At 36.4% G+C, this 15,691-nt stretch overlaps 2 protein-coding genes across 5 annotated transcripts in view; one reads left to right on the top strand and one right to left on the bottom strand.

Annotated features, from left to right (window-relative positions):
* The window catches only part of LOC127522555 (E3 ubiquitin-protein ligase TRIM62-like), a 48,642-nt gene extending 38,899 nt beyond the window's left edge, over nucleotides 1-9,743 (top strand). For 2 of the 3 annotated variants that reach the window (XM_051912649.1, XM_051912651.1), the window contains 4 exons: nucleotides 1,502-1,758; nucleotides 1,882-1,926; nucleotides 3,326-3,441; nucleotides 7,436-9,743. In XM_051912649.1, coding sequence (XP_051768609.1) covers nucleotides 1,502-1,758; nucleotides 1,882-1,926; nucleotides 3,326-3,441; nucleotides 7,436-7,986 — 969 coding nt within the window. In that variant the 3' untranslated portion in view covers nucleotides 7,987-9,743. The remainder of the gene's footprint in view (nucleotides 1-1,501; nucleotides 1,759-1,881; nucleotides 1,927-3,325; nucleotides 3,442-7,435) is intronic. The other variant, XM_051912650.1, reaches the window with a different exon arrangement.
* Nucleotides 9,744-12,936: 3,193 nt separating this feature from the next.
* LOC127523003 (uncharacterized) overlaps nucleotides 12,937-15,691 on the bottom strand; it is a 5,923-nt gene continuing 3,168 nt past the window's right edge. For both annotated transcript variants that reach the window (XM_051913411.1, XM_051913412.1), the window contains one exon: nucleotides 12,937-15,088. In XM_051913411.1, the coding sequence (XP_051769371.1) occupies nucleotides 14,166-15,088 (923 nt within the window). In that variant the 3' untranslated portion in view covers nucleotides 12,937-14,165. The remainder of the gene's footprint in view (nucleotides 15,089-15,691) is intronic.

The raw sequence follows: 15,691 nt of genomic DNA, 5'->3' as shown, positions 1-15,691 counted from the left end.
TGGGTGAACTAACCCTTTAACTTGATGTATGAAGTTTGCTTCATTTAGACACATTACTAAATAAATGATTAGTTATTTTAGCCTTTAAAGGGTTAGATCACCCAAACAAGAAAATTCTGTCGTTAGTTACTCACATTTTTGTCGCTCTACACCCGTAAGACATTCCTTCATCTTTCATAACACAAATGAAGATATTTTTGATGAAATCCAAGAGCTCATTAAAGTAATCCTTGTGACTTCAGTGGTTTAATCTCAATTTTATGAAGTGAAGCGAGTGCTTTGTTTCCACAAAAACACATAATTTACCACTTTATTTACAAAATAATATTATCCAACAACTTCTGGTCTTGATTCAACACAGCATGCATGTGTCGTTGTGCTCCCCCTACTGGAGTGCAGGTCAATGTTTTCTTAAATAAAGTGGTAAATTATGATTTTTTTTTTTTTTTTGTGTGTGTGTGTATTTAAACAAAGCACTCACGTCGAATCATAAAATTGAGGTTAAACCACTGGAGTCACATGGGTTACTTTAATGATGTCTTTACTACCGTTCTTGACCTTGAATGTTGTAGTTGCGTTGCTCCCAATGGAAGGACAAAAAGCTCTTGAATTTCATTAAAAATATCTTCATTTAAGTTCTGAAGATGAACAAAGATCTTATGGGTTTGGAACAACATGAGGTTGAGTGATTAATAACAGAATTTTTTTTTTTTTTTTTTTTTTGGTGAACTATCCCTTTAATGCTTGCATGAAGTTGCTTAAAAATTGTAAATAATTTTTAATAAAAACTGTTGACACAGAATGTACTCTACTGTAGGCAAATTAACTGCCAGCTTGTTCCAATTATGTAAATAAATCTTTTGATGAAATTTTTGTAATCATGAGATCAGAATGAAACAATAATTTTGTGCTTGTCAAAAAACAGACATGTATACTACCATTCAAAAGTTTGTGGTCAGTAAGATTTTTTTTAAAGTATAGAAATGAATACTTTTATTCACCAAGGCTGTATTTTTTTTTTTTTTTTTTTTTTTAATCAAATACAGATAAAAACTAATAAATATGTTGATGAATATCAATGCATCAATGTTTTTATGAGGATTCTTTGAACAAAGTTCAAAAGAACTAAAGAAATTTGAAATAGAATGTTTTTGTAACATTACAAAATGCCACATTATGTCTTTACTGTCACTTTCGATCAATTTCATAAATTTTTGCTAAATAAATGTATTCATTTCTTTAAAAAAAGCCCAAACTTTTGAACTGTAGTGTATATACCTTCAGGTAAATTTATGAGAGAAACTTTCAGCCATTATGAGGATATTCTTATGCACCCATTTGCCCTAGAGTAAATGCTTGTTTAAAACAAACATGCTTGATTGACATCTCAATTAGTGTATGCACAGTGGGTAGTGAAGGGTTGTTATTTGAGATGGCGTGTTCTATTTTAACTGAACAAAGTCTAGCCTAATAAGTCTAAACATTCTTCTCTACTTTATAGTCATCAGCAAAGAGCCTTCGTGCCACAATCGGCGAAGCATTTGAGCGACTGCACCGCTTCCTGCGCGAGCGACAGAAGAGCATGCTGGAGGAACTGGAGGCGGACACGGCGCGCACGCTCTCTGATATCGAGCACAAGATCCAGCGCTACAGCCAGCAGCTCCGTGACGTCAAGGAAGGGATCCAGATCCTTCAGGAGCGACTCAGTGAGACCAGCCGTCACGAATTCTTGGAAGGAATAGCCCTGACGTCGGACAGGTACTAAGGATGCGGTGTGGCTTGGAGATGAGTGAATGAGCGTATGTTGAGGGTGTTTTATGTGGTAGTTTGAGATTCTCTGGTCTAAAACGTTTTGTCTTTTTTCTTGTAACTGCTGGTCAGGGAGCAAGTGATTCGTGGAGGGTATTGCTGGTGGAAGCTACCAAGGCAAGTCAGGTTATTTGACTTATGTATGTGACCATTGCCCTTTGCTCTATGTCACAGGCACCCAGTCAGAAGAGAGACAGACTAGGTTAAGGTTAGTTAGGGGGTAGAGGGATCATTGTTGCTTAATCAGCACTAAATGTTTAAGTTTAAAGGATTAGTTCACTTCAGAATTCAAATTTCCTGATAATTTACTCACCCCGTTGTCATCCAAGATGTTGTCTTTCTTTCTTCAGTCGAAAAGAAATTAAGGTTTTTGGGGAAAACATTCCAGGATTTTTCTCCATATAGAGGACTTCAACAGGGACCAACAGGTTGAAGGTCCAAATGTCAGTTTCAGTGCAGCTTCAAAGGGCTCTACATAATCCCAGATGATCGGTCAAAACGATCTGTCATTTTCTTAAAAAAAATAAAAATGTATATACTTTTTAACCACAAATGCTCGTCTTTACTGCTCTGTGATGTGCCACGTATTATGTAATCATGTTGGAAAGGTCACGCGTGACGTAGGCGGAAGTAGGGCGAAAAACTCCATCTCATTTTCTTCTCCAACTTCAAAATCGTCTGACATCATTGTTTTACCTTTTTTTTTTTTTTTTTTTTTTTTGTAAAGGCCATTTGACTTGTCTTTGCACGTTCGCTTTGTAAACACTTGCTCGGTACTTCCGCCTACGTCACACGTGACCTTTCCAACATGATTATGTAATGCGTGGCACATCGCAGAGCAGTAAAGACGAGCATTTGTGATTAAAAAGTATATAGATTTTTTTTTTTTTTTTTTTTAAGAAAATGACTGATTGTTTCACTATGTAAGACCCTTATTCCTCGTCTGGAATCGTGTAGAGCCCTTTGAAGCTGCACTGAAACTGCAATTTGGACCTTCAACCCATTGGTCCCTGTTGAAGTCCACTATATGGAGAAAAAGTCCTGAAATGTTTTCCTCAAAAACCTTGACTTCTTTTTGACTGAAGAAAGAAAGACATAAACATCTTGGATGACATGGGGGTGAGTAAATGATCAGGAAATTTGAATTCTGAAGTGAAATAATCCTTTAAGGCATTCTGAGAGAACCGCATTTCTGAATGGGTGTGTAGCAGTTGCTGTTTTTGGTAATGGCGAGAGGGGAATGAGTTAGCCATATGGGAAAGGAATAGCATGATTAATGTTAGGGTTGAACTAATGAAAGTGATCTGCAGTGTTGCCCAGATTGACCTCATTCCCAACGGTGAATTTGAGCTGTTTGACTTTGCAGGGCCGGCACAGCTATGTAGAAAACAGTACAATTCGAAAATGAGTGTTTGGAAACAGGATCTAGGCTTTGAGGAAGAATCGGTTGCTTGGGTTTTGGTGGGTTGCCAGTGTTAAATTTGAATAATGCAGTTGTTGTCCTGTGTCTCCACAGAATAAAGGGAAAGATCCATGAAACAAACCTCACCTATGAAGACTTTCCGACTTCCAAATACATGGGGCCTCTACAATACACAATCTGGAAGTCTCTTTTTCTGGATATATCGCCAGGTAATACTCCATAACTAAAGTTTTAAATAGTGGTATTGTACATACTATGTGTCATTCTTGAGAAAACGACTGCCAATACAGGAACAAGCATTCCTCCTGGAGGAAATTGCACTAAAAAATAATTATTTTTCACTGTTCTGAATGCTTATGCCTGGAATTGAACCACAAGATAATGTGAGCATTCAATAATCTGCACAATAAAAAAAAAATAGATCAAGGTTTCCCAAACAGGGTTTATGAAGGACGTCGAGGGGTTTATGAGATTCCCTTGTGAATCCTGTTTGGTAAACCTTGATCTAGGATGTTTGTTTGTGTTTAACAAATACTTCCCAGCATCTTAAGCTGAATGCTAACGTTATCATGTGCTTATATTCCAGGCATAAGCATTCAGAACAGTGAACAATCCATTTTGCGGCTTTTGCCAAGGCAAGCGCGACATTACTGTTACGCGTATTTGAGGTTCAGCCAAGCGCACACTACAGGACTGAAGTGTTGCCCTTTCTATTGAGTGTAGACACTAATTTCAATCTTATTTGCTGTCATGTTGGAGCTTATTTTACATCACTAATTGTAGACTAGGTGGGTCAAGATTATGGTCGCTTGATTTCATACAAGAAACTTTTAAATTTACACAGGGCAATTAGCTTCTGTCTCGTTTGCACTTGGCCTGACAAATTTGAACAAAGCCAGCACTGTTCGTGCTATAGGCATGAATGATATCTCAAATTGTGCAGCTTATCGAGGAGAGGTATATTTTACTTTTCTAGGAGTTCAGACCATTGTTATATAACTTATTTATGTACTATTTATTATATTTTATATTTTGAATTTGCTTTTATATTTTCAGTTTTCATTTTTGTTTTTGTCATTTTTAGTCATTTTTCTTTTTTAAATATTACTTATTAATATTTATTATAGTTTATTATTTCTTTTTTATTTATTTTATTTTGTATTATTATTATTTTTTTTTTAGTTTTAGTTTAGTTAAACGTATTTCAGTTATTTGCCAAGGCAACATTCCTATTTTAAGATAGTTTTTTTTTTTTTAAGTAGTTTTTTTTTTTTTTGGCTTGATGGCACATAGACAGTCCTGCATTGCAGGAAGAGCCTGAAAGTACAGACCAGAATATCATTGAAATCTTTTGACCGGGTACTAAAGTAACCACCTAAAACACCATAGCAACCACTTAGGACACCTTAGCAACTGAATAGCAACAACCTAGCATTGTGGCAGCGAGATTCAAGCACTACTCACATTTTGTTTAGAAAGAAATTGCACCCAATTATTAATCTCATTGAATAGCCTGTTGTTATTTGTGCATCTGTAGTACATTAATACAGTAATCATGTCCAGTGATCTAACACTTATCATTATGTATTTGTTAGTGCATCCAATTAGAGATAATCTAATCAACACAAACACAACCTGCATGTTTACAGCCCTGTGAATGAGATAATATGCATCTGATTGAGCTCTGTACGAGTGGCCCATTTTAAAAGCTGCGACGAGAAGCGCTGAAGGCCTCCACCATCTGTATTCCCCCTCTGTGCCCACCTGAGGCAGAGCATTGTTTAGAATAACACCGCAGGGAATATCTCGCTCTCTCAATCAATTCTCAAGTTTACCAGCATCTTTTACACCATCAGAAATAGGCAAGGGCCGACTCGCAGCCTGTCACATGAAACAAATCCAGTTAAAATCCTTCCTTCCACACTGCTGCACTCGCCACCTTTTATTCTGTACTGGCATGGCTTTTTTTAAATTTATTTCCAATATCCTTATTTGTTTTTCCTCCCATTCTGAATCCAAAGCCTGTTACTGGTGCTTGTTTTGTTTGCGTGACTCAGAAAGAGAGAGAGGAGAGGCAGAGATGGATCGAAAGCAAGGCGACAGAGGTTAAATTATTTATAGGTTACCTGAAGCGCAATGTCAAAGAGTGGAAGTGCTGACATCCTATCCTCTGGACTGGCTTCTGGCTCTGCCATTTGTGGCGAAGATTTTAAATAGCCAAGATGAAAATATTTTGCAAATTTTACTCTTGGTCTTTGGCAGGCATGCCTATCTATGGACCGCAGGAAAACAAGCCAGCATTGTTTTACTGAGCCTAATTTCTTATGAACCCTAAATATGCATATACAGAATTTTGTCAGTGCAAAAGAATGCGTAACATGCCTGATAAGTGATTGCTTCAGATAAGCATTCTTTACCCAAGATTCATTTTCTCCCCATATTTCCTCATCATGTTTCATAATCTTGATGTATAGTTCATCATAGCTCAGCTTTCCAGGATTAAATCTTGGCGTCCTGCATATCGTAATGTGTTGCAACTGCTTGGCTCGGGTTTCTTTTCCAGGTCCAAGCTAGTTTGGACTCTTTTCGCTAAGTGGCATGTGTCCATTGTTTTTGTCTGTATGAAGGAAGCTTGTTCTTTTTCCAGGGTTTGCTCTTCTCTCAGTCCATTCCTTTGGCACACTTGCCCGCCATTGAACCCACAGCAAGCTGGCACCATAATGGGCACTGCAGACTGTCTGCTGCAGGCATTACTAGCCAGGCAGAGGTTGATGGATGGGGGTTTATTTATCCTTCTTCAACAAAGTACTCAATGTCTGGCAAAAGCGCTAAAACACTGGCCAGTACTGCAAACCTTATTCAGCTTTGCTCCTGCCGTGAATGTGTTTTCACACGCTTGAAATGACCTGACAAAAATGAATTAGAGTGAGTGTGTTTGTGTTTCAGAGGAGTATTATTCCACCAGCTCAGGTAGTGATTGTGTCAGCGCTTTTGATTGACAAGAATGACCTCCCAGACCAGCCATTTCCAGCTGCTCATTTAGCCTTTTTTAACCTTTTCTCTTTGAGTATGGAAGAGAGAGAAAAGGAAATGATGAAGAGGTGGAACGGGATGCGCTAACCGCTAAACCACAGCTGTGACCTTTGTGTCTTTTACGGATGCGCACTTGGATGCCCAAAGTATTGCACATCTTTTTGCACTCCTAGGAAAACGATCAGATCAAAACATAAAAGACCAATAACAAAAGAGTGATTTGATATGTTATGGAACAGTTTATGACCTGATTATTGTTGAATTATTAAAAAACTTAATTCACACCCAAGCTAGTAATCCAGACATGATTGTGGAGCGCATGCTTTACGTACGTATTAAAGGCATATAAAATTATAATAATAACATTTTATATAAGGCTTTTATGTATGTATTTACGTACAGTACTGGTCAAAAGTTTGGACACATTACTATTTTTAAGGTTTGTAAAGAAGTCTCTTATGCTCGTCAAGCTTGCATTTATTTCAAAATAGAAGTCTTTTCTAACAGTATAAGTCTTTACTATCACTTTTTATCAATTCATTCAAATTGTAATTATTTAAAAAAAAAAAAAAAAAAAAATCTGTATTTTTGATCAAATAAATGCAGTCTTGATGAGCTTAAGGGACAAAAACATTAAAAATAGTAAAATGTCCAAACTTTTAAACCAGTGCAAGCATGCAAATAAATAAATAAATATGTATTTATTTATTTTGTTTGTTTGTTTGTTTATATTTATTTATGTGGTTTTATTTGTTTATTTTTATTTATTTTGATTTTTATGTATTTTTAAAATTTACTCATATTTATTCAGTTTTTAGTTTGATTTTTTTTTTATTTTATTCCTAGATTTATTTTTGATAATAAAATAATATAATACAAATTATAATAAAATAAAATATTTATTTTAGATAATAAAAAATAGATTTTTATTTATTTAGATTTTTATATATTTTTAAAATGTACTCATTTATATATTTATTCAGTTTTTAGTTTGATTTTTTTTTTTTTATTCCTATTTTTATGTATTATTTTTATTATCTTTTATATTTTTTATATATTTTTATTTATATATTATTTATGTATTTTATGTACGTTTACATACTGTAATATAACTGTTAACAAGCTTATTGGATGCACTGATTTTCATTTCCTCTATCCTTCTGTTCATAGTGCCTGCTGCTTTAACCATGGACCCCATCACTGCTCACCAGCGGCTCATATTGTCGGACGACTGCACCATCGTTGCGTACGGGAACCTGCACCCACAGCCCCTTCAGGATTCGCCGCGCCGCTTCGACGTCGAGGTGTCAGTGCTGGGTGCCGAGGGCTTCTCCGGGGGCGTCCACTATTGGGAAGTGATGGTGTCCGAGAAAACCCAGTGGATGATCGGCGTGGCCAATGAGACGGTGAACCGCAAGGGCAGCATTCAGATCCAACCCAGCCGAGGCTTCTACTGCATCGTCATGCACGACGGTAACCAATACAGCGCTTGCACCGAGCCCTGGACGCGCCTCAACGTAAAGAGCAAACTCGAGAAAGTGGGCGTCTACTTGGACTACCCCAAAGGTTTGCTGGTTTTCTACAACGCCGACGACATGTCCTGGCTCTACACCTACCGAGAGAAGTTTCTAGCCAAACTTTTTCCATACTTCAGCCCCGGACAAAGTCACGCTAATGGAAAAAATGTGCAGCCCTTGCGAATTAACACCGTGCGTTTATAAATACGGAGTCAGCAGAGAAATTTCGGGGATGAAAAGAAGAAACTGAAAAACTAGGGTGTATAAAAAAAAAAAAAATTCTTTCTTTCAGCTTACCTTAGGGCGCTCGGTGGGTAGCCAACATGGTACTGAATGAAGCGATCTGACTGATGGATTGTGACGTAAGGCTCTGAAAGCGCCTGGAGTTGGTAAATAAAATGGAGAGCCTTGCATTTTTCTGAGAGGTGCCTATGGGCATTTTGTACATTTTACTGTTGCTGGTCATTTGTAATCTTGCCGTGGCCAGCCTGCTTGACCAAGATTTCCCAGCTGCTTGTACACAATACCCCGACTTATGTTCCCTCAGCCCCTGCAGGGTCCAAACGCTCCTTTCATGGCTCTAGTCTAGGAAAAAAAAGAGCTTATCTGTTGAGCAGACAGAAATAAGAAATGTGTTGCCTGTTTTGTTTTGTGCAACTGGCTTTGGCGTGTTTGTGGAGTGTGTCAGGCCGCTACTCAACACTGAGGTAGTGCTGTACGAACTTATTGCTTTATTTTATTTTTCAATAACTGCATGAACGGTGAGTGGAATATCGTGTTCCTCAGGTCATGCTTATTCGCGATGGTGACTGTGTTTGACCCCCAGCCGTGTGTGTGAATGATTGTGTATGTATTCTTATTCCTTTTTAGTCAAAATTCAGGGCAGAGGGGCTCAAATGCCACTAACGCATCTGCTGCTATCAAAAAAAGGGACTTTGCGCATTTGTACATATCGCAGGACAGCTTTGGCTTTGCTCTATCCGTGAAAAGTGCGTCCCCCACGCCTTCCTTTTCCCTTTAGCTTGGTATCGCTTTTATTTATTCATCCTGTGCTTACTTTCTAGAACATTCCAGTGTTTGGGGTCCCGGGACATCTCATTAGGATGGCCGAAGTGTGTTAAAGAGGACGCTGGGTCATCTGTCAGCTTTATCACATGAAATCAGGTGATAATCTTGCGAGATGGTGAAAGACATTTCCATTTTCGAGAAACTGCATCCGTTGCTCTTTAGAAAAGTGTTGAAATAGCTGCATTTTTCCTTATGAGTCTAAATTAATTTCCTGTGTAAACAAGGACCTGATCCAATTTCAATGCCTTTTTAAAGTGTGTATATATATATATATATATATATATAATATAAATTTTTACAGTGCATATATAGTTTTAAACAGTATACACTCTCGTAAATTTTCCTTGATTGTTCGGATGTGGCCACTGTTACAATTTGGTGCATTGATGTTCTCCGAGGCTGTTTTATATCCTGAATAATTATAGCTTTTTCTCCATGAATTCTTGTCAATGGAGCAATACACCTGGTTGAAATAAATTCCACTGATCTTACCTGAAATGACGGGCAGGTTCGGAATCCATTCCATGTTTTATTTTGTGCTTGAACTTCACTCCTGTTTGGTTATGATGTTACCTGTGTGTTCTGTCATTTTTGGTGTTAAAGGATAAAGGTGTTGGACATTTATGACCGAGACCTCGGTGGGGTCAGTGTTACACAAGGTTGCTTGTGTTATGAGGCAGTCTGATGATTATTATTATTGTTAGGTGATGGTGATGGGTTCTTTTAAGATATATAGTTATATATTACTGAGGATTGTTGTTGTTATTGGTGTTGATGATGATGATTTGTGTGTTTGGATGAAAGCTGCTTTACACCCATCATTGTCTAAATGCATTTTGTCTAAATGCAAAAAATGTTTTAATGTTCAATTAAAAAAATGGTAAATCCAAAAACATTTCTGACTCTTTATTATGTTTGAATGACTAGTCCAACACGGGGTCCAAAACTAACTCTAGAAGAGCCAAAACAATGTTACTAGCTAGAGATCTAGATTGCCTACTAAAGAAAATATCAATGAGTGTTGTTCAAGAATTATTTTGCCGTAAGGGGTTTAACTGTGAGACACAGAACTGTGGTCGTTTTGGCCGTTAAACCACACAAACATAAATACTGTATGTGAACTGGAGCAGTGTTATTTTAGTTTTATTTATATACTGCTGCATTAATCATGGATATTTGAAATGAGCTTTTTACCATTTTAAGTGCTTGTTGTTTTTATTCGTTTTTTTAATGTTTCTTTTTTTTCCTCTTTATTTTATTATCATTAGTGCTGTAAAATCGATTAATCGCAATTAATTGCATCAAACATGGATGGATGGATGGATAGAGATAGACAGATATGGATGGATGGATGGATAGATATAGATATTCACATTAAAAGTTTGTTTACATAATACATGTGTGCGCATATATATATATATATATATATATATATAATATATATATATATATATATATATATATAAAAATATGTCATATGTGTATATACACACACAAGAACAGACACATACACACACAAAAACACACTTTTATGTTAGATGTGATTAATCGTAATAAATCGATTTGACAGGACTAACATATTATCAGTTGATTGAAAATTTTACTTTTAGTCATTTTAGTACTTCAGCTTGTTTTATTTCAGTTAGTTGCCAAGCCAACATTTCTAATTTTTAAGTTTTTCATATATATATATATATATATATAATATAAATTATTTCAGGGTTTTTTTTTTGTTTGTTTTTTTCAATTAATGATTTTTAATAGTTAACAGTAACAGCTATAGAGGGCCAAATTACTCCAAATGAAATCATTAAATAAATGCTGAAATATTCAAATAAATAAACAGCACTGATGTGGAGCAAAATTGTTGATTCAAATGACATTTCACAGAAATACTGGCTAGTGTATCGAACGTATCGAATGTCATTTACCATTGGCTCTTGCTGATTGTTGATTTTGGACCTTGGTCCGATATGGCCAGTATTTGAAATTATTAGCATTTTTTTTAAATTATTATTTCAGTTAATGATTATTTTATTTCAAGTAACAAAATGTTTTAATGTTTTAATTTCAGTTAACTAAAATAACTCTAAAACTATTTAAAAAAGGTTTCCGTTAACTGAAGTAAAGCTGAAATAAAATAGATACATGACAATGTGAATGATTCAGTGACCTGTGAATATACTAAACAACATCTACTTACAAATCATGCAAAATACTGTTTCCAGTAAATTTGTTTAAAGTATTGAATGTCATTTACCATAATCAAGAAAGTTGGGTTCTGCTCCAATATACCAGTATTTGAAATGATTTGCATTATGACTGTTGCATATTCTCTGCAAAATCAACATATTACTGTGAATTCTCAAAAACAAAATGCCATCCTTAGCAATTTCCAAATTACACACTCTTCTTCTTTTCCAAACAGCTGCTGATGATGCATCACAAGACAAAGCAAGCATCCCAACAATTCACTCTTGCCATCTGAAAACAATGTATTGCGATTTGGCACTTAGTCCTCCAGACTGCAGAAAAATGGCTTGTGTGCGAGAAGAAGAATTGATTTTCCTTGCATTTTTAATGAAATCATTGCATCAACCTGTGTCCAACAAGACACAGTGAAACTCTGGAGAGTTGGGACATTGTTTATGGATCTTACATTGCACAAGCTTTTTAGTTTTATTGTTATTACACGACAGCTGCTATTATACAGTCGCCTGCATCGTTGCTGGATTCCAAGCAAAGAGTGTAATTGTGTAAGTATCCCTCAGGACAAGTGTCCTGTCAAACCTATAGACCTTTTGTTCAATGCATCTCTACAAGAATATATGCTGTCATACCAATATATCTAGGTGTGGGCGGTGTGGGGTTTCACTTGGGGGACCGGCTTTAAAACGAGACAAAAGTCAGAAAGAATGCCATGTCACTGTCTTAAAGACACCTCGCCATCATTATAATGAGATGTTCACTTTCTCACACACTCGATACATGAGAGGATGTCACTGCTTCCGCTTCAAGGAAGTCATTACACTTTGTGGCTGTCTTAAAACCTAGTGAGAAACCTACCTAGATAACATCTTGGGCATCATATGCCGGTTTAAATCATATCTAGATATGACAGGGCATCATAGGCTGGTTAAAGCATTCAAAACAACTTTAAAGGGTTAGTTCACCAAAAAATGAAATTTGTCATTAATTACTCACCCTCAAGTTGTTCCAAACCTGTAAGACCTTCATTCATTTTCAGAACACAAATTAAGATATTTTTGATGAAATCCAAAAGGCAATGAAATTACCACATTCAAGGTCCAGAAAAGTAGTAAAACACTGTTAAAATAGTCCATGTGACTGCAGTGGTTGACTACAAAAATATCTTAATTTGTGTTCTGAAGATGAATGAAGGTCTTACGGATGTGGAATGACACAAGGGTGAGTAATTAATGACAGAAATTAAATTTTTGGGTGAACTAACCCTTTAATACTCAAAAGTTCTGTATAGATGTGCATCTCAATAGGTTTCGAGATGCAGTCACTTGTGTATCTGATTATGTAAGTTGGTCTTTGCGCTTCCATCTTTTTTTTTTTGATCACATGACAGATGCAAACTCATAATGAATGTTCATCCTATCTAAACTATGCTGACATTTTTATATGCCAAACTGTTATTGCTAACCAGTGTTATTTAGTATAATTGAAATACTATTTTAGTTATTAATATTTTGAATTAGTTTTTATTTTTATATTTTTCATTTTCATGTTGTTAATGTTAGTAATTTTATTGTTATTATTATACATTTTTTAGTTTTCATTAAAATTGTATTTTTCAGGTTTAAATAATAAGAACTAAATAATAAGAAATGTTGCCTTGTCAACTAGTTTTATATATATATATATATATATATATATACACACACACATATAATTTCAGTTTATATATATATATATAAACATTAACTGAAATTGTATATATATATATATATATATATATATATATATATATAAAAACTTTAACAACTTTTTTATATACTTGTAGCTTCAGTTAACTATAATAACTCTACTGCTAACCAGTGTTTTTATTAATAACTAAAACTAATGAAAATAATTTGTTAACTGAAGCTGAATTAAAATAAAGTATTAGATAATATTTGAACAAAATGAAAATTAGAAATGTGCTCTTGGCAACTAATTAGAAGTTGAATTTTAATTTAAGTACTAAAAAACAGAAATTAAAATAAATAGGAATATAAACAAAAATAAAAACAATAAAAGCACATAAAATAACTAAAACTAAACTTAAAATGAAATCTGAAAATATAAAAATAAAAGCTAATTCAAAATATTAATAAATACTATAATAGTATATAAATAATACTAAAATAACAGTTTCTAATGCATTTATTGCCACCCAGTTTTGCAGCACTCCCTTTACTAATATGCACGCTTTGATCAGAGTTGTTTGCTCTTCTGTGTTTACTCTGTGTCTCCTGCATGTGTCTGTGCAAGTCTGAGTTTTTCAGCAGGACACGTTTACTGTATGTGCCGTCAGTTGTAGCGTTTGCCCTGTGGTGCTTTTCCAAAGAGCTGAACTAGAGCTACAGAAGAGCAAAAAAGAAAGATGAGCCAATTAACAAAAGCTTCGGTTTCAGCATACAGTTTCAAATGCAGATTTCCTAAAGACAGCGCAGGGAGACCTCTGGTGTTGAAATGTATACTTCAACAGCTGCAGGAGGTTTGTTTTCCCATTGAACTTTTGTGATTGTTCTTATTTTTACTTGTTCGGTCATGAATGTGTCTGTTCATTCCACTGTACTGATTCAAACTGTACGTCAAGTTGTGGAGAATTTCAGAGTTTGATGAATGTGCTCATGACAAATAACCAGCGCCTCCAAGCACATCTGTACGCATAAATACTTTATTGCACATTTTGATTTTTTATGTTAACTCTAAATGCCACTGCTCATATGTCACTATTGTTCTGTGAAGCACAGCACCCCTCGGGCCCTTTTCCCTTTTTAGGGAACCGTAAACTGGTTTTAGGTTTAAAAATAACTCAACTATCTCATATGAAACCAGCTGGTGCTCTCAAAACGAACAGTTTATTTAGAAAATGCACCGCACAAACTCATGAATTCTTAACACATCTGTTTTTGCAATCTTAATTTGTCTTCGTCTATCAGATTTTGCTGCAGTATGCGTGCATATACGTTCCTTCAAATGAGTTTGTGTGGACTTGAAAGATCTGCCATCTCCTTTTGCAGTTTTCAGCTTCACAAACCACAGTGTGATTTGCAATCACATTTTTTTTTTGCTGTCACTTACAGATCCGGGACTCTGTTAACCGACTGAGATAAGAGTTTCAAGCTGTACGCCACCAAGTTCTCCAGGTTAAAGATTAGGAGAATATTACCGCTGACGACTGTGGGAAAAACGCAAACCAGAAGCATGCATACCAACCCTGTGAATGTTTCTCGCCACAAGCAGGGACTTTCCCTTTCGGGAGGCCAACAGCGTTTGCCTTGAGACCTGTTAAAAACACATCGCTCTGATGTGACCTCTAGCGGATTGGGTTTAGACTGTGTAAATGCTGATTGCTTTTGTTTCTGGATATAATTGTCTGCCAAACTGGTTTGGTGAGCGCACAGCACATCATTCCCAGGACAGGACCATCGTTGCTCACTGTAAACACACCCGGTCCTGTGAACACCACAGCTGTTGGGTGTTTTTTCTGAGTCAACCTGACTTAGTGATATATAGTCCTTTTTCTTGCCCATCTGTGTGTCAGGTGGACTTCGGGACTTGAGCCGACCTAAACTGCCTGTCAAACTCAACAGAACCACCATTGCAGGAAGAAACCAGGATAACTCATCCATGTCAGGAATGCATGTAACAAGGCATCCACCTCTTTTCAAACAGGCTTCCACAGAGAACCGTTCCAGCGTCCAGTCATGGCTACTGCAGATTCCGCTCACAATCCATGCTAGAAGACATCCAAAACATCCGACTGTCCTAGAGAGACAATCGGATTCACTTGAATTTTGCTCCAAGTGTCCCTTCGTTCGCCCATCTTGAGGACGCAGCAGATTAACCAACAACTCCACAGCAATCAGAGGCGGCGTCAGCAGCAGCACGACTCCATAAGCCTGGCAAAGAAAGAGCAGGAATCGAAGGGCGATGATATCCGAGGAAACGTAAAAAGGCGTCAACCAGGACTCCATGAGCCAGATGTAGAGCAGAAACACTGGAAGAACAGAAAAGAGGCATCAAACTGATGAATTAAAGGGTTAGTTTACCCAAAAATGAAATTTCTGTCATTAATTACTAACCCTCATGTCGTTCCACACCTGTAGACCTTCGTTCATCTTCAGAACACAAAATTATGATGTTTTTGATGAAATCTGAGAGTATGACTTGTCCATAGACAGCATAAACACTTTCAAGGCCCAGGAAGGTACTGAAGACATGGTTAAAACAGTCGATGTGACTGCAGTGGTTCAACCTTAATGTTATGAAGAGAGGAGAATACTTTTATGTGCGCAAAAACAAAACAAAAATAACAACTTTATTCAACAATCTCTTCTCTTCCCTGTCATTATCCTTATGCAGGTGATGCAGTAAGCACAGTGAAGGCTTCCGTGTTTACGTTCGAATGCCAGCTCAGTATTGGCCAATGCTGATCATGTGAGCAGCATGACGCATGCATGTGATGCTGACGCAGGAGCCGGCCAATAATGAGCCATTCTGACGTAGAACCTGGAAGCGCTGGATGTAAACAACGTATGAGAATGACGCGGAAGAGAAGATATTGTTGAATAAAGTCATTATTTTTGTTTTGTTTTTACGC

The sequence above is a fragment of the Ctenopharyngodon idella genome, chromosome 11 (genome assembly GCF_019924925.1).
Source record: "Ctenopharyngodon idella isolate HZGC_01 chromosome 11, HZGC01, whole genome shotgun sequence".
NCBI lineage: Eukaryota > Metazoa > Chordata > Actinopteri > Cypriniformes > Xenocyprididae > Ctenopharyngodon > Ctenopharyngodon idella.
The sequence above is the reverse complement of the archived record's forward strand: the minus strand, read 5'-3'. Positions and strand labels throughout refer to the sequence as shown.